The sequence below is a fragment of the Bombyx mandarina genome, chromosome 16 (genome assembly GCF_030267445.1).
Source record: "Bombyx mandarina strain Sakado chromosome 16, ASM3026744v2".
NCBI classification, from domain to species: Eukaryota; Metazoa; Arthropoda; class Insecta; order Lepidoptera; family Bombycidae; genus Bombyx; species Bombyx mandarina.
The window spans coordinates 11,804,359-11,823,449 of NC_143222.1; the positions used below are offsets into that span (position 1 = coordinate 11,804,359).

The following is a 19,091-nucleotide window of genomic DNA, read 5'->3' on the forward strand; positions in this document are numbered from 1 at the left end:
TTACGCTCGTGTGAACGACTAAAGATACGGGTGTTAGAGTATCTTCCATTCTGAAAATAATTATTCCTACGAGAGAATTTTTTTATACATCAATTTATGTGATGACACTATTAAAGAGTAATAAAAACATATTCCGGTGTGTCAGCATGAAGGATATACTATCAGTGGTTTTGCGTTAAAATGAAAACTAGAAATTTTCGGATTTTTCAACGCGCGTTCATTTATGGTTAGCGACGAGCTATTGTTTTGTATTCAAGTGTGTCTAATGGTAGGCAACGGCTTGGCTCTGCCCCTGGCGTTGCCGACGTCCATGAGCGACGGTGACCACTTACCATTAAGTGGGCCGTAGGCTCGTCTGCCTACAAAGGCAATAAAAAAAGTGTACCCCTTGGACACGCTCGCACAGATCATCGTCCGTCTGTTTCGAAGTAATATATAAAAAGTATAGCAATGTGTGTGACGTACGTCTCCGAGCGCCAGCACGTCGCTGTAGTTGTCGCACAGGAACACCGGCGCCTCCTCGGGGGAGCCCGCCGCCGCCTCCGCCTCCGCCTCCGCGCCCGCGCACGCCGACACCTGCACCACCACTTCCGTCAACTCACGAGCATGCGCGTGCGACCCCCCCCCCCCCGCGATGGTCCCCCTCATCCGTCCTTCGCAACACATTTGTAATCTTGTTGTCTCGCTATACATTTTGACAGATGTGTGATGCTATGTATGATGATTGCGTATTTGAGTGAACAAGCTCACCACTTATCTGGTGCGGAGGAGTTAGCAGAGGTCTTGGTGATTGTACCATGAGCATCCACCTTAAGTCTTGAGATCGAGCTTTTATCTGTATCAGCCATAACGACTATAACGGTTGTCCCACCCTTCAAACCGGAACGCATGACTGCTTTGCGACAGAAATAAGCAGGGGGTGGTACCTCCCACCCGTAGCACAGATGAACATTGGGCTGGATTGTACTAAGTGACGTTACCGTGCCGACCGCGAGCCCGGCGCCGTCCCCTCGCCCGGCGCCGCTCCCCCGCGCCGGCTCTTCGTCTGGCGCGCCGTCCACCTGCTCGACGGACACCCACGATTAACAGATAAGTTTAGGGGACACTAATATGTTTAGTGACAAGAGCAAAGATAAAATCTTTCACCGAACGGGTGACATTGCTCGGTGGACCGGCGGTCCTAATGTTGTTGTTCGGAACTTGTACACATACAAGCTTATCTTAAAACTTCGTCAGCGAAATTCCGACGTCTCAAGTATCTTGCATTCTATGGTGACTACTGCCACGTAAGTATGACGTATGGGACATTTATTGCATCGGACAGGGACCAACATCCGGCACGGCGACGCAGCCGGTCACGGGTGTCGGTCCGAAAGGCAGGACAGTCAATAAGACAATGGTATCTTTGACAATAAAATGCTGTCCTAATCGCTCCCCCCCCCCCAACGCCCCGTAGAGTACAGCCGCTCCTACCTGGTCGTGCTGCTGGGCGGCGTCGTCCAGGTCAGCCAGTCTCTCCACACAGCTGTCGGTCAGGGCGCTGTTCTCTTTGACGACCCGAGATAGTTTCCTGTCGATAAATAATCCGACATCAATAAAACATTAAAGCAATCTACCTACAACGAGGCTTTTTATATTCTGAAGAAATAAATCAAGAGCAGAGACATAGCAGCACTACTTCCTTATTCAGTGTTTTTCAAACTTTTACTATTATTTTTAGTAAAAAACCAGCGATATTTGGTGATTTAAAAAAAAAAACTTTCCCCTCTGTGGAGCATGAATCTAATCTATGAATCTAAATCTTGAGGCATCAGTGCTTATGGTCGAATTTCGACTGAACACTAGCAGTCAATTAAAAGAAATATTAAATACGATAGTTAAGGAATTGCTACTCTGCTGCAGACGAGCCCAGAGGCCACCTAACGGTGAGTGGTGACCGTCATCCGTAGATGAGGCAGGTCTGTGGCGCGGGGGGCGGTGCGGAGGACAGTGCGGGGGGGGGGGTACAATACACAGCGGCGGGTCTCACATGAGGTCGGGCGCGAGGCTGGGGTCGCTGCAGCGGCGCTGCGCCGTCCGCTTCTCGCACTCGCCCAGCAGGTCGTCGCACGAGCGGGTCTTCGTCATGGTGGCCGGCACCACTGCACAAACACACGGCCGCGGGTTACTTCTCTATATATTTCGGCAAAGGTCGGAGTTCCAGTGTATAGTCGTGGCAAATGAGTAAATAAACGTACAGAGACAAAGCTTCTAAAGAGCGAGTAAAATTGGTACTTAATATGATAGGGTTGGCACAGGAGGATTAAATTAAATACAGAAAACGTTTGTCAGCTTTTTTATGTATGTATATTTTCTTACAAATTGCTTACTCTAAATAGTTTTTTTTTTGTAATTTTAACCGTTGACTGAGATTATATTTCCTCCTATATCATCTCATTTCATCTCATTTCATGACACGTTTCATATTAATCAATTCATAACATCATTTTTCAAATAAAAAAGTTTCATTAAAGTTAGAATAAGACTTGACCTAAAGGCCTTTACAAAAAAAAAATTCATGTGTGCAATTCCCACGTGGTAGAAGTGAAACCTCAAAAACTCAAAAATTAAAATACAATTATCCTAAATGTCTAAGTACATGAAAAATTTTGTCATTAGTAAATAATTGTAAATCATCTTTTATAGTATGAGGTAGCGCCCTCTGTGAATTGATATTTTAACTTCACGTATAAACCTAAATTAAAATTCGCTACAAGACGTTTTATGTATATGTTAGTAATCTCATAGATCTCATAGAAAAAATCTCATAGATGGCGCTGTATTACAAAAACATTATGGACTTATTTTTTCGTTTCATCGAGTTTGAAATCATAACGATTCTAAATAAGTTTCACTTCAAAAATGTCTCTGTACGTTTATCGTGTAGTGAGGCGATGTGGTCACCATGGGGCGCGGCGGGCGGCGCGGGGGGCGGCGGGGCGGGCGCGCCGAACACGCCCTCCCACAGGCGCAGCGAGCGCACGGTGTAGTCGGGCCACAGGTCGGGGCGCGGCGCGGGCGCGTACAGCGGGTTGCAGTAGGCGGGCGCGCGCAGCAGGCTCCACACGCACGCCGCGCCCCGCCCCGCCGCGCGCCGCTCCCGCGCGCTGGCGCACAGGAACGTGCCGAACATGCACGAGTGCACGTGCGTCGCCAGCTTTATCTGTCCGGGGGGACGCACGCTTTAATGTACTGTCAACTCAAGTGTCAAGTATGTTTCCTTAATAGTCATAGTAGGTAGTTTCCTTAACGATAGGCAGTTACTTGGCTCTGCCCCTTGCATTGCTGAGGTCCACGGGCGACGGTAACCACTCACCATTAGGTGGACCGTACGCTAGTCTGCCTACAAGGGCAATACAAAAAAAAATTACAAAGAAAAAATGAACCAAAAAAGGTCATTATGAAAATAATCGTTTCAAAGTGAATGTGGTCACTAATAATGATGTCCCCATGATTAGTGACCAGCACTGCTCTTGCTAAGGGTAATTTTAGCAAATTCTCTTAGGTTAGGCCCACAAGCTCCCCTACCCGTCAGGGTGTAGCTGGTATAACCTCATAGTATACCAAGGGATAAGTAAGACAAACGGTTTAAAACTGAACAAAATAGCCTGCTGAGTGACGTTGAATCGTAACTGTGGAGTCGTTATGAAAGGGCACGCTCACCAGGAAGGCTTCGTTGAACTGGAAGCTGCAGGGGAACTGCCGCTGCAGCTGGTGCACGAGGTCGAGCCACTGCAGGAAAACCGGGGAGCGCTCGTTGGGGTCCTCGGGTCCGAACTGGTGGCCGCAGCGCTCAGAGAACTTGTGCCCGAAGTCCAGCCACTCGCGCTCCACCAGAACCTGGCCCACCATGTCAGTGTCGCTAAGTTAAACTCAACCGCCATGATCATAAGAGGGGTCGAACATCACACTTAAGGGGAGGGGGTCGAAAATTCCAAAATATGCTTAATGTAATTAATAGACGCCCTCGAACTAATAATAAAGAATATTTTATCTCTATTTGATTTTGGTTTCACTAATTAAAATAAACTTGATTGACTAAAGATAACTTTACTCTTCTACTCACTTATGTAAAGCTCTTTAAGAACGGTTAGCTAGTAAATAACTCAATTGTTGAGTTAAGCTCGCAATTTTATAAGTTTTCGCAATTATTGTATTTTATTAACTGTATGTACAATAAAGAATAAAGAAAGAAAGAAAGAACTTTTTAAATAATTTATCAATAGGCCAATTTTAAGCAATTTACTTTAAAAAATGTAAAAACTAGTAAACACTTCATTGAAACCTCAGGGAGATAGAGACATTTTGACTTCTTTAGTTTGGTACAGTACTATAAAAAGCGAGATATTATTAAAGATAATTATCATTATTTTGTTCTCGCAACCCTGCCATCAGAAGCAATCGAAGTTAAAGTCAATCCTGCAAACTGGGACCTACACGTTATCGATGGTGACCTCGTGAGCCTAGTCACTCTAGTCACGCACAGCCTGTAATGACGTAGAGTTGAGTGTTACCCGGAAGCCGTCGATGGTGCGGTAGAAGGGGTCCAGCATGATCTGCGCGGTGGCGACGATCTGCGGCGTGCGGTCCCAGCCGTCCGAGCAGTGCACCAGCACGGGCCGGCCCGCCGCCACCGCGCGGCACACGCCCGCCGCCGCGCGCCCCAGCCCCGCCAGGTACTGCAGCCACAGCGTGCGCTCCACGCCGCTGTGCCAGCTGCAGACACAAGCAGGTTTTTACCGGTGGTAGGACCTCTTGTGAGTCTGCACGGGTAGGTACCACCACCCTGCCTATTTCTGCCGTGAAGCAGTAACGCGTTTCGGTTTGAAGGGTGGGGCAGCCGTTGTAACTATACTTGAGACCTTAGAACTTATATCTCAAGGTAGGTGACGCATTTACAAAAATTTGTAAATGTCTATGGGCTCTAGTAACCACGTGGGCTGAGCTCAACGGCTCAAACGAAGAGAATTGCTAACACTAGCCCTAGCAAGAGCTGTGCTTCGCAGAATCTACCACAGGATCGGAATTGCAACCCACTCAGAAGAGCCGTCGAGAAACTCAATGGGTTGTGTCTATGGGCTAATTCACATGTCGAACTCTTCGTCGACAACGGTGACCGGTGCTTGAAGAGCTTAAAAGCCCCGAGAGTAGATCCGGGGGATCCGACAAGACATGTTTCAGGTCACGGCAGCTTTACTTCGCCAGGTCCCCTGGGTCGAATATGTAGTTAGCGGTGGCCACGATAAGAGGGTTAAATTCCTTTATTTTGTGACGGGTAGCCATCATACAACGCAAGATAATTGACAGATGCCTGAATCTCGCTTACGACATTTTCAAGATAAAGCGCATATATTATTATACAAGTTCCGAACAACAACATTCGGACCGTCGGTCTACCGAGCAATATCACCCGCTCGGTGGAAGATTCCTTTCGTCGTATTTTCCTTCCGTCGTTAAGCATCCCCAAAATTTATTTTTGCATAAGCCACAATGTAATGAAATCAGTTGAGGTCAACGCTTCCGCGACCTCGCGAGACGCGAGTAACGTTGTTATCGCTTTAGATTGGTGGTTCGTGAAATTTGACCTTACTCTTATGAACTCAACAAATTAACTCTATGATTTTATTATTATTTATTATCTTGCAAAAATTTGGTAATAGTCCCTCTGGCCTTGGTGTACAAACAACAAAGTCACGTCACCCAGTGTCAATCCCTAGTCGCTAGATGTCGTGAATACCCAAAATTTAAAACCTAATTTTGTTACGAATGACATTATTCGTTTCCTGAAAAACTGTTTTCTAGTGAACATTGTTTTCTCAACCGGCACACCCAGGTGATATCCGCGTTTGAATGGAAAGTACTGTCCTAAAACGAAGACAGGTTTTAACATTTCGCTACGTACTTGGCCGGGTCCGCGGGCTCGGCGGCCAGCGCCCGAAGCTGTTGGAAGCTCCTCCGCACGTGGTGAATGTTGGGCAGGCACATGAACTGTATGTCCGCCAGCGGGTAGTACTGGGCGCACTCGCAGCCGCCGCCGCGCGCCCTGCGGAGTTCACACGTCTCACATGAGGCACTCGCGAAGTTTCGATGCGGTGCCGGTATAATTTAAGGGTTCTGTTCTCTAACAGTACTGAACTGAACTGAGTTCATTATTTTCCATGAAAGCCCTAAAATGGTGTATGTATTCAAAATATTTGAAATTCAATTTCAAAGCAAGCAATTCAAGCAATTTAATAGCAATTTAATTGTCAAGTAGAAAGAAAAAGAACACATTGACCAACGAAGAATATATCAGTCACTTCCGTATACAGATTAGCGAAAATAAAGGGCATTGCTTTTTTTTTATAAATTCCGTTTTCAACCGTCGAAACTAGATGTCGCCAGTTGTCGGGAGAATAATGAAAAGAATAGAAAGAAGAATGAGAATTGAGCTGACTAAATAGATAAAATATTCGAATATGTAAGTACCGATCACCATCAGGGTAACGTTTATTCGTAAGCTTATTGAGAATCTTCAATAATTAAAGTTCAGCATTTCGATATTTAAATGAGTCTCGACGTCAAGTGACTCTCGCTTAAATCATACACAAGGATAGTTCGAGGTTCTCCTGGGCTAAAGTAGTTATAAGAAGCAATTGACAAGAAAACTACTTTTTTATTGCCTTTGTAGGCAGACGATCATACGGCCCACCCGATGGTAAGTGGTCACCGTCGCTCATAGACGTCAGCAATGTCAGGGGCAGAGCCAAGCCGCTGCCTACCATTAAGTACTCTCCGCAAGCCTCGTTTGAAGAAGGACATGTCATAGCGCTCGGGAAACACCGTGAAGGGGAGCTCATTCCAAAGCCGGATGGTACGTGGCAAAAAAGATCTTTGGAAAAGCGCTGTCGATGAACGCAGCAGTTCCAGATAATATGGATGAACTCTGCTGCGATGGCGAAAGGTGCGATACTCTACAGACGTCTGAATTATATTGATGTCGGTTCCACCCTGCAAGCTGTACCTGTTGGTGACTGCGGAGGCGTAGGACCTGGCGTCGACGATGAGCAGGTTGTTGAGCTTGGTGGCGCCGCGGTCGGCCGCGCACGAGGACACGAAGGCCGCCAGCAGCCGCTCGTCCTCCGCCGAGCGCCAGCCCAGCCAGCCCACCTCGGGCTGCGACGAGCGCGCGATCACCGCGCCCGTGCCCGCGTGCCGCCACACCACGGCCGGGATGCGACGCATCGCACGGAACCTTTATTTTTTTTATTGCTATTAAATGGGTGAACGAGCTCACAGCCTACCTGGTGTTAAGTGGTTCTAAATTTTTGTCGTTGAAAAAATGCTCTATCTAAAATTTAAAAGGTTTTTAATTTATTTAAAATCCGAATAGGGTCGAATGGGCTCTTCAGAAATGACCCCAGCGTGCGCTATAGGCCACCTAAGCCAATAACAATGACAATACAGATTGGAAACGACATTCATTTAATCACGAATCTATTATTTTAATTTTGAAAGTCTATATTATTATTTTTATGTTTGGATGGGTGGACGAGCTTACAGCTCACCTGGTGTTAAGTGGTTACTGGAGCCCATAGACATTTACAACGTAAATACGCCACCCACCTTGAGATAAAGTTCTAAAGTCTCAGTATAGTTACAACGGCTGCCCTACCCTTCAAACCGAAACGCATTACTGCTTCACGGCAGAAATAGGCGGGGTGGTCGTACCTACCCGTGCGGACACACATGAGGTCTTACCACCTGCCACGCCCGCGCCCTCATCACGAGCTCAGCCCATCCGAATATACATTGAACGGACTCATCAGCATGATGAGTCTCGCATACATGTACACATAGGAAACATGCAACTTTCACGATGATACCCCAACTAGGAATAAAGCCTGGACTGCCTGATACAGTCATCAAGGCCACTGATTATCTAACACCTAACCTAACCTAAAGCGAAGTTTTTTTTTTATGATTGAGAGTTTACTGGTGGCCCTGAGACCTTTCCAGTTTCACCAGGACAGGTGGGCGAGCAAAGGCTCAGCCAGGAGGGGTGGGTTTGCTAACAGCTACCCGAGCACCTCCGAAGGAGACCTAACAACTCAAGAGCAGGTGCTTCGCAAAAAGCTAAGTTACATTCCACACAGCGTTTGATGAGATTGTTTATGAGTCATATCATTAAGCTCTGGGATGAACATTGATATGTACTTTTCGGAACGAGTGATTGGCAGAAGGCCAGAGCTCCCCTTTTTTTTTTGTAATAGTGTCTGTGTATCACAGACTGACCTAGCGACCGAGTCCAAATCTTCATCACCGATGGACGCAGGCACCACGAGTAAAGGCGGATACGAGGGGCAGAGCTTGAACTCGGAGTTGACAGATGTTACGCGCCAAGCACCCTTTTCTGTGAAGCCTAAACGTTCCATCTGAAAAGAAAACCAAGCAAATTTCTATTATGATATTATTGAATTATTATTGAAGATTTTCGAATCAAGAAGGTGGTCTCATGAACAGCCTATACAATATTTTATTAACATAGCACAAGGGTCCGACCTTCATACGAGTCACCAATTAATTTTTTCTTGTTTTATTCATTCCGAAACTTCAAACAGTTTTAAATAATTTTCCACGTCATTACGGATCCTCCCGATCCATTAACGGTGCTTTAAGTACCACAAGCACCGGTCACCGTCCTCGTCGAACCCGTCGCTTGCGACGAAGGGCTCGACGAGTGTATTAACCCATAGACACAGCCCACTAAGTTTCTCGCCGAATCTTCTGTGGGTCGCGTTTCCGATCCGGTGGTAGATTCTGCGAAGCACTGCTCTTGCTATGGCCAGTGTTAGCAACACGTCAAGGAGAAGCTGAAATAGCCTCTCAAGGCTATCAACATAGATAGAGGAAAAAAAAACAAAAAACACCTTTCTTTGACAATCATCATTTACAACTACCTCAAGTTGTATTTTATCAAATTTAAATACTTCAACTATCCTTTTAGATTTCATATTCTATATATTTTTTTCTTTTTTATAATACATGCAATAAATGCATTCTTTTGCAATTACAATTCATATCAAAGAAGAAAGAAATATAGACACAAGAAAAAGTGAAATGAAACATTAAGCCGTATTGTATCTCGTTCTCTCGCAGGCCAAATCTTATATATTTATTTATATACGTTTCTCTTTTTTTAGTGTCATTTCATAGAGTGTCAAAGCATAGCGGTGCTTAAGAACTTTTTGCTACAACAATTGGTTTTCAAAGTTTATTCGCAATTGGTGGTAGGACCTCTTGTGAGTCCGCGCGGGTAGGTACCACCACCCTGCCTATTTCTGCAGTGAAGCAGTAATGCGTTTCGGTTTGAAGGGCAGGGTAGCCGTTGTAACTATAGTGAGACCTTAGAACTGATATCTCAAGGTCGGTGGCGCATTTACAAAAAATTGTAAATGTCTATGGGCTCCAGTAACCACTTAACACTAGGTGGACTGTGAGTTTGTCCACCTATCTAAGCAATAAAAAAAAGTAATAATTGTCTTAAACGTCGTTAAGTGAAATAGGTACCAGGAGAACATAGAATGTAACAATTGCACTAAAACTACGTGACAACAACTTACAGATAGATAGGTGTTCACATTGCGATCGTTTCGAGGTCGTGACTGATAACGTTATCACGTGCCGCGAACTAATTGCATAATTCCACTAAATTATGCAAACTACTTGTTTGTTATTTGTACCGATAATTGAATGTTTATTTCTAACAGTTCGCATTAGTTGATCTAATTTTACATAACGAATATTAAAATAGATATATTATTATGTGGGTAGGGCGAGCTCACGGCCAACTTGATGTTAATTGATTACTGGAGACCATTTAATTTGGTCCAATCCACTTTGAGACATGAGGTCACCTCAATTAAATTGTATTAATTGCTGCCTTATCCTTAAATGTGTTTATTAATTTGTATGTATGTATTTAAATCGGCAATATTGGTGGCTTTTTTTTTTTATTGCCTTTGTAGGCAGACGAGCATACGGCCCACCTGATGGTGAGTGGTTACCGTCGCCCATGGACTTCAGCAATGCCAAGGGCAAAGCCAAGCCGCTGCCTACCGTTTAATACTCTCCACAAGCCTCGTTTGAAGAAGGACATGTCATAGCGCTCGGGAAACACCGTGGGGGGGAGCTCATTCCATAGCCGGATGGTACGTGGCAAAAAAGATCTCTGGAAATGCACTGTGGATGACCGCAGTGGCTCCAGGTAGTATGGATGGACTCTACTCCGGTGGCGGGCGGTGCGATGGTAAAAACGAGACGTTGGTATCATCTCGAACAATTCCTCAGAGCACTCCCCATGGAACATACGGTACATAATACAGAGGGAACCGAAGTCCCTCCGCAGACCCAGAGGCTCCAAATATGTATATGTATAATAGTTACAAATTCTTTTTTTTTAATGAGAGTTGTCAAATTTGTTGCCCAGTGACCTTTCCAGTTTCACCAGGCCACGTGCACAAACGCGGGCTAAGCCAAGAGGGGGAAAATTTTTATTTTTTTGGTCTTCAGAATGTCAATAACAAATCAAAAGTGAAAATGTGAAATTAATCAAGTAATGCATAAATGCGCCACCCTCCTTGAGATATAAGTTCTCAGCTGAGAGCCTTGAGAGGCTATATCAGCGTAACCTTAACTAGTAAGTGAGCTCACGGGGCTCAAACCTGACGACGTTGCGAACACGAACCCTAGCAAGAGCCATGCTTCGCAGAATCTACCACCGGATCGGAAACGCGACCCACTGAGGAGATCCGGTGAGAAACTCAGTGGGCTGTGTCTGAGGGTTAATTTACTCGTCGAGCCCTTCGTCGCAAGCAACGGGTTCGACGAGAACGATGACAGGTGCTTGAGGTACTTAAAAGCATCGTTAGTGGATCGGGAGGAACCGAAATGACGTGTTTGGGGCGACGTCGACTGCTTTCCATTCTGTCCGCAGGATCGGGAATGCTAAGGTCTTAGTATAATTTCAAGAGCAGCAGAACTAAAATGTGATTATTACGTAATTAATAATTGTGATTGTTATTTTTTTTCTTTACACATACTCACTTCGATCGTGAACCAGTGTCGCTGGGTTGCCATGGAATCGTCGATCAAAGCTCGATGCACGGACGACTTGGGCTGCTCCTTAGCCCAGGCGGCGTAAGCAGCAGCGAAAGTGTCCTGGATGGAAGTCAGGGGCGAGAGCGCGGCTGTTGACAGCCGGCGCCACCACTCCAGACACTGATCACCGGTGTTGAACGTACATCTGTCATTCGCAACAACATCTTTATATCGACGCTTGAAAGGCAAACGTGACTAAGCGATAATGCGTGAACTTAACAGTAGACTAATTTAAAGTTGAAATACCTGAAAAAATTCTATTTTAACGAATCTAGCTGTAGGATTGAAATCATTTTAATAGACCTAGAAATATATATTTTTTGCGCATCAGATATGGTTATTGCCTATCATTTATGTACAAAGCAGTTATTGTCGCTTAGTCACGTTTGCCTTTCAAGCGTCGATATATCGACTCGCCCGCTTCGCTGGGCATTTAAAATTAACGTTATTATTTATTGTCATTATTATTCAACACTCATATAAATATTAGGCTATCCATTAATTACATGTATTTTCTACAAGGATACCAAGTTTCAAGTCAATCGGATGCATGGTTCAGTAGCTATAACGGAACATCCGTAAAAACCACTGTAGATTTATATATTTGTACAGATATATTTATACCATTTTTTTTATTATTATATTATTAGTTTCACACAAGGGTCGTTTTCAAATTGGGGGTTAAAAGCGAGTTATTTGATTTAATTCTCATAACCTTAATGTTACCGTCATTATAAGTACAGTAAATTTGTTGTCATGACAACAGGCACGTGGGCCTATAACTATATATTCGTAAACTGTTAAATTAGGAGTTATATACATTAAAAACTTCCCTAAATCTCATTCGTATCACTGGTTTGAAATTCAAATTCTAACTTGTTTGCTATTTTTCCAGTAATGCGTGTTGGAATTCGGCAATTTTATTTAATCAGTATATAAAACAATAATAAAGGAAAAACTAACTGGATATTAGAACATTAATTAAAAACAAAAGAAGCACGATATCTAAGCTTTTAAAAAAAGTTCCTATTTAAATTGTCATCCGTGTTGGCGTTATCAAATGCGTAAAATGAAAAATATAAATGGATATTATATAATATTATCAATAAATGAGAGATTGACTTGATTGTGATGAAGCATTTTTTACTCTGAACACGCCTAAATACAGCAAAAATGGAAAATTACAGAAAGTATAAATTCATGAAATCGTTACTTTTTTGGCGGAAAAATTGAAAACTGGATAAAATCTGCACACATAAACACTGAACTTATTTAGAAAAAAAATAATACATTACAGAATACACACTTTTGGGTGTGAGCACATAGCTACCAAATAACGATTTCAGGATACAACAAAATAATATCAAAGTTTAAACTTAATTTAAAAATCATTTAGGCAACGGTTATCTTATTGTTTTTAAGGAAAATTTTACATATCACTTTCTTTGGGCTGTTGCCAATGTTTTTATCTGTCGGTAACCTCAATTCGGCGTAATGACAACAACGCTATCACCAACGTTAGCCCGCGCTTGACCAACGGTTGACGAATCGGACCCAAATGATAGGAGCTGTATCAATGAAAATATGTAGACTTGTTTGAAGGTAAAAAAAGGTTAAAATATTCCGTCACACTTGATGTAAGATAAAGATAAAGAAGCCTTTATTAACAACCTTAATTCATATTTAGGTACTTTTTTTTTTCTTTTCATTTGATATCGGCTAAGATTGTTTTGCTTTCGCATGGGCCTCCCCCAAATCCTGCCATAAGTTCCGGTCGTGGCATTTCCTCTTACACGTAGAGCCTGCAACGGCTTTTATATCGTCTACCCACCTTTGGAACGGTCGTCCTTTTAATCTTTTCCCCTCTCGAGGGTACCATTCAGTTACTTGATGTAAGTAATCTATAATTGCCATAGAGGAGTTGGTAGACAAAACTAGAACGTAGTTTGGTAAAAAAGTCATAGGTGCGACACATGTGAACTAATTGAAGTGAAGACTTTTATACTCCGAAAGTGGTTAGGGATATTGGAGTATTTTCTTCGATTCTCGCGACTTGTAGACGTAAAACAACTTCTACGTTTCAAAACTTATAATAAAATAAATAAAATGAGAATAACAATAACAATGACAACAAAACAAAACGTGAGATAATTGATTGATTGTCATCGTATTACTTCTGACTTTGACGGGAGAGTCGTCCATGACCAAGAAAGCTGTGAAGTATTGGAAAAGTCCGAGATAATATTATTATAATATTAATTATGATATGTTTAGAGGATATTGCGTGAATTCGAAAGTTAAAAAAGGCGATACTTTAGAAACCAGAACACTGTGAGACACGCGGGAATACTATGTACAATAATAATGAATCTTCGCAAAAAAATCTTACATGTCAATCACAACTGGTCATTTACTTTATCTATACTAATATATAAATCTACAGTGGTTTTTACGGATGTTCCGTTATAACTACAGAACCGTGCATCCGATTGACTTGAAACTTGGTATCCATGTGGAAAATACTTGTGCTTAATGGATAGGCTAATATTTATGAGTGTTGGACCCCCTACACCAGTTGCGGGGGCTTTAATGATGAGAATATTTGTGGGGGTGAGAAATAATAATGTTAATTTTAAAGGCCCAGCAAAGCGGACAGGTACAACTACTTTTCTTATATAAGCTAATTCGTTTAGATTATCTATTACTGTTATTACCAGGGTATCATATCCACTAGCAGATGATGGTACTTACTTCAATTGGCCACCATTCTTGCAAAGAATGATCAGATGCAGTATATCTCGAATCTCCAAAGCATCGATGAGACGCAAGGGAACGGACGAGCCGGGTCCGTGTCGGCGTCTCGGCTGAGCGTGTAATCTGTAGTTCGACATGGCGATAGTGCCGCCATCTGCCGTTCTACTGACCCACTGCGAACAAACAACATCTGTTTCGTTTATGCATTCCTAGTACATCTAACCTTGTTTTTTCTATACAAATGTTAGGAAGCGTCAATTGACCGATCCTGTAGACCGAATGGTAAACAGTCGACGTCGCCCAAAGCACGTCATTACGGATCCTCCCGATCCATTAACGGTGCTTTTAGGCACCACAAGCACCGGTTACCGTCCTCGTCGAACCCGTCGCTTGCGACGAAGGGCTCGACAACGAATTAACCCATAGACACAGCCCACTGAGTTTTTCGCCGGATCTTCTCAGTGGGTCGCGGTTCCGATCCGGCGGTGGGGAGTTCATAGACACGACGACGCTACCAGCTAAATGCTACCAGTTATCAGCCAAATTACTAAAGTCGAAATTTTAATTGTATCGGAATGGCTTTTCGGAGCCAGAAGCAAAATAGTTTTTTTTTTAATTACTCGTGTATTGTTTTCTTGCCTGAAATAATATTAGCACAGTGACTGCCAAAGTTGTCGGATTGTGCCTCAGAATTTGGGTATCTATGTAATTCAAGTTTACAAAACCTTTTTTTAGGATTGAAGGATTACTGGTGGCCCGGAGGCCTTTCCAGTTTCACTTAGACAGGTGGGCGAGCAAAGGCTCAGCCAGGAGGGGTGGGATTTACTAACAGCTGCCGGAGCGCCTCCGAAGGAGACTTAACAACTCAAAAGCAGCTGCTTCGCGAATGAATCTACTACCGGATCGAAATGCATGGATTGATTTTTACAAAACTGTAGATTTATGAGATCTACGAGGGAGTTAATTAAAAGTTAGGCGATGAAAAACATGCCGTTAAAAAATTCTATGAGTACCCAAAATTAGAATCATTTACATTTCGAAATGTTGGTTATCTAACCTAATTTCTCTAATATCAAGAAACTTGTATTATTTATCTGTATACATTAAAAATATAATCTACGAGTATTTTGTAGTACAATATTTTTTGTGCAACCTATAACTACATTATCCATCGATATAAATCATATGTAGCTTTCATTCCCGTGTTTTCTAAGCTTCTGAGCAATATTTAACGTGATAATCGTTATGTGGAAAATGAAATTAAAAATTATTACAAACAAAATGATTCTATTAAGATACCTGACACGTGCGATAACGTTTTAGATAGGGGACTGTTTATCAACAACACCAATAAAGACTACAACAATTTATTTTTTTATGTAAATACATAACTCTTTTTTTTTTATTGCTTAGATGGGTGGACGAGCTCACAGCCCACCTGGTGTTTAGTGGTTACTGGAGCCCATAGACATCTTCGACGTAAATGCGCCACCCACCTTGAGATATAAGTTCTAAGGTCTCAAATATAGTTACAACGGCTGCCCCACCCTTCAAACCGAAACGCATTACTGCTTCACGGCAGAAATAGGCAGGGTTGTGGTACCTGTGAGTGGCTCACAGCCCTGGTGGTGGGCTGTGAGCTCGTCCACCCATCTAACCAATAAAAAAAAAAGAATAATAACTTTAAAAAAGTACTTTTTTTTTTATTACGTACCTGTCAGTTCTCCAAAATAAACCAACGTCCCGTTTTGAGTAATACTAAAAATGGTCACGTTACGTATACACATAATAATATGTGAACTTCGAACCCGACGCACGCGCACGCATTCCGATAAGGCGGTGCATCGCACTCTCGGGAATGCGAACTAGTCCTATGCTAAATGCTATATAATTGTGATCTCGGTCGATGAACCTCGCGCAATCGACCCGATGACCTTAAAGGCCGACGCGCGTACTATTAATCGATTCTCGTATTATTGGAGACATTAATTTCCGCGACGTAGGTACCAGAACTTGGAGGACGCATGAAGTAGTCGTTAGCATCATTTTAGGTAATCATTTTCTGTGTCAAGAATGTTGACGGCCCATTTGATAGGATGTGATTATTACCGTTGCTGACGTATTTCAAAAATGCCGGGCTATTCTCCTTGAGCCTGTTTTGTAGAAGGACATGCCACAGCACCGAGGAAACGCCCAAGTTTATTTTAAAGTAAACCTAAGTGGTAAGTGGCAAAAATATTACTGGAAACAAACTGTGGACGAACGTATTGGTTCTAGACAGTTCGGATAAACTTTGTTACAGCGGTGGACGGCGGTAAAAACGAGATGATAGAATCATCTCGAACAATTGCTCAAAGCACTCCCCGTGGAAGCTACGGTACAAAGTACAGGGACAGCCAAAATCCCTCCGTAGACCCTGAGCTACTGAACCATTTGTTTTTTTTTATGATTGAAAGATTACTGGTGGCCTGAAGGCCTTTCCAGTTTCACCAGGACAGGTGGGCGAGCAAAGGCTCAGCCAGGGGGGGGTGGGATTTGCTAACAACTGCCCGAGCGCCTCCGAAGGAGACCTAACAACTCAAGAGCAATTGCTTCGTGAATGAATCTACTACCGGATCGGAATCGCGACCCGGTGAGAAGATCCGGCGAGAAACTCAGCGGGCTGATGCATGGGTTAGGTTGCACGTCGACCTGTTTGTCGTGTTCGACGAGTACGGTTACCAGGGTCCCTAAGACTGCTCCTAGTGTTAGAGCTGAAGGCGTCTAATGCAAAGGTTATTGGATCTGTTGGATCCGTAAGGACGTGGGAACCATTTGTATACATACCGTCTAGCGCAATGAATTCAATGTTCCGATTTTGTGGGTAGTTTGTCCGATAATTCAATGTAACCAACATATCGATTTTAGGCCTTGAAATGACCGCCTCTCGAGCTCAACGACTGTTTTAGTTGTGATTCCAGTACAAAGGCTTATTACCGGGTGATGTTTTACTTAATCTTTTTAAATATGCCAACAGAAGTTCTGATACACAGTAATAATGGTGATTTGTTGTAAAGTCGAATTTACGCTTTCAAAGTTCTTCGAAAGTGTTCGGTTTGTAGGATCCTCTGGGTCCGTTCTCGGTGCCTTTAGGGTCTTCAAACTCCGGTCACAAGCCTAGTCGAACTCGTCGATTACAACGGATAGTTCGACTTGCAAATTAGTCCATAGACACAGCCTACAATGTGTTTCAAACAAAATTTCACACTAGATGAACTATTTTGCATCGGATTTCGTAGTACATTTATCTCCAAAAACCTATCTGTGCCGTCTCACAAGAGGTCCTACCACCAGTTTACTACTCTAATAAAAGCGTCGCGCTCGTTTTATTTTAGCCTACTTCGGTTACGTTAAGACGGTACTGGTGGTAGGGCTTATTGTGAGTCTGCGCGAGTAGGTACCACCGCCCTGTCTATTTCTGCCGTGAAGCAGTCATGCGTCACGGTTTGAAGGGTGGGGCAGCCGTTGTAACTATACTGAGACCTTAGAACTTATATCTCAATGGTGGGTGGCGCATTCACGTCATAGATGTTTATGGGCTCTAGTAACCACTTAACACCAGGTGGGCTGAGAGATCTTGCACCCATCTAAGCAATAAATAAAAAAAATACGTGTGTTACCTGCACAAACTCGCCGGGGATGGGCGAGAAGCCGGCGTCGAGGTCGGGCTCGTCGTAGTGCGTGCGGTGCCGCGGGAAGAGGTCGGCGGCTCGTCGCGGCGGAGGCTCCGGCGGGGCGCGGTAACGCTCCCGCTCACCCATCTCGCTCGACGACGCTGTAACCTGTCCACACACAAACAAACGCCTCATTAGTCTTATTACACACTATACTTCAAATCGTTTAGATATTAATCAGAACTAGTGCTCGCCGAGTCTTTTTTTTTTCACCGAAGAAAATGAGAAAGACGTGGGAGTTGAACCTCACTAAAAACTCCTGCCGCTCACAGCCGGCGCCTTACCTCGGACCGGGCGGGAACCCAGTCGGAGTTATTGAAACGGCGGGACAGGGTTTACGCTGGGCATATGACATCTAGTCGAAATTCGACTTTAATTAATTGAAATTATAAGTTTGTACACTATTAAGATTCTATTGTCAAAGACTATATTTTATACTTCTATAATCACAGATTTCGCTAAGACTACACTTTAGACAAATAATATTTAATCTATTCTCAATATGGCCATGAGTTCGTCTATTCTCCGACAATTAAGATGTTATTCGTCGATATTTGAATTTTGCGCTGACAATATTTAAAAAAAAACTAAGCGAAACTAAACGGTAAAAGTTGTTTTAATCATGTTTACGACCCGCGAATACCGAATAAAATACCAATTTATTGTTTTTCAATAAATATGCGAAGAAAAGTTCATTGACGTCTCCTCAACTGTGTTTATTTTACTAATAGCTTTTACTATACCGGCTTTTTGGGTGGGCCATCTGTTCTATGAGGTATACAAATAGGGTTGCCACCCGTACTTTATTTATTAAAATATTGTACGTTATTTCAGGTAATTGTAACGAAAATAACGAAACGAACATGAAAATAATTTTTTGGCATGATTTGGTTATTCTTTGGGATTCAGAAAAGTTTAATCATAGGTAATATGTATTTTATTCATTATCGCCACATCACCTAAGCACTCTTTTTTTAACAAATATTTCATAACGGAACTTGTCAACAATGTCACTGTCTTGTTTAATTTCTTCAATTGTTATAAAAAAATATGTATTTAAACATAATAATAATAATAATAAAAAAATCTACTCCTTTATATTAATACTATGTACTTTTATTTCTATCTATAATAACCAGTGTACTTTATATGCAAAAATAAAGGTGGCAACCCTATATACAAACTACAAGTAAGCTTTTCAAGAATTGGAACATGATTAATCTTTATTATTAATGTATTTAAATAATCATCAATGTAAGCCTGGGCACGCGTTATCAAAATAAAGTCGAGTGATAGATAAATATAAATAAATAAATAAATATAATATCATAAATGAGAAAGTTTATGTTTGTTGTTTATCACGCATAAATGACCAAACGCATTTATTAACATGAAACTGTTTTTAATTTAGATTAATGGATGCGTTACTTTTTATCATGGCCAATG

The 19,091-nt window shown here is 42.6% G+C and overlaps 1 protein-coding gene across 6 annotated transcripts in view; it reads right to left on the minus strand.

The window, feature by feature from the left end:
• LOC114240441 (phosphatidylinositol-3,5-bisphosphate 3-phosphatase MTMR3) overlaps nt 1-19,091 on the minus strand; it is a 110,779-nt gene that overhangs the window by 7,963 nt on the left and 83,725 nt on the right. For 5 of the 6 annotated variants that reach the window (XM_089733764.1, XM_089733767.1, XM_089733766.1 and 2 more), the window contains 13 exons: nt 17,592-17,753; nt 13,930-14,105; nt 11,125-11,323; nt 8,314-8,453; nt 7,043-7,273; nt 5,942-6,082; nt 4,554-4,755; nt 3,703-3,879; nt 2,944-3,202; nt 2,030-2,141; nt 1,474-1,570; nt 981-1,061; nt 466-576 (listed from right to left, as the gene is read on the minus strand). In XM_089733764.1, the coding sequence (XP_089589890.1) occupies nt 466-576; nt 981-1,061; nt 1,474-1,570; nt 2,030-2,141; nt 2,944-3,202; nt 3,703-3,879; nt 4,554-4,755; nt 5,942-6,082; nt 7,043-7,273; nt 8,314-8,453; nt 11,125-11,323; nt 13,930-14,105; nt 17,592-17,753 (2,088 nt within the window). The remainder of the gene's footprint in view (nt 1-465; nt 577-980; nt 1,062-1,473; nt 1,571-2,029; nt 2,142-2,943; nt 3,203-3,702; nt 3,880-4,553; nt 4,756-5,941; nt 6,083-7,042; nt 7,274-8,313; nt 8,454-11,124; nt 11,324-13,929; nt 14,106-17,591; nt 17,754-19,091) is intronic. The other variant, XM_089733765.1, reaches the window with a different exon arrangement.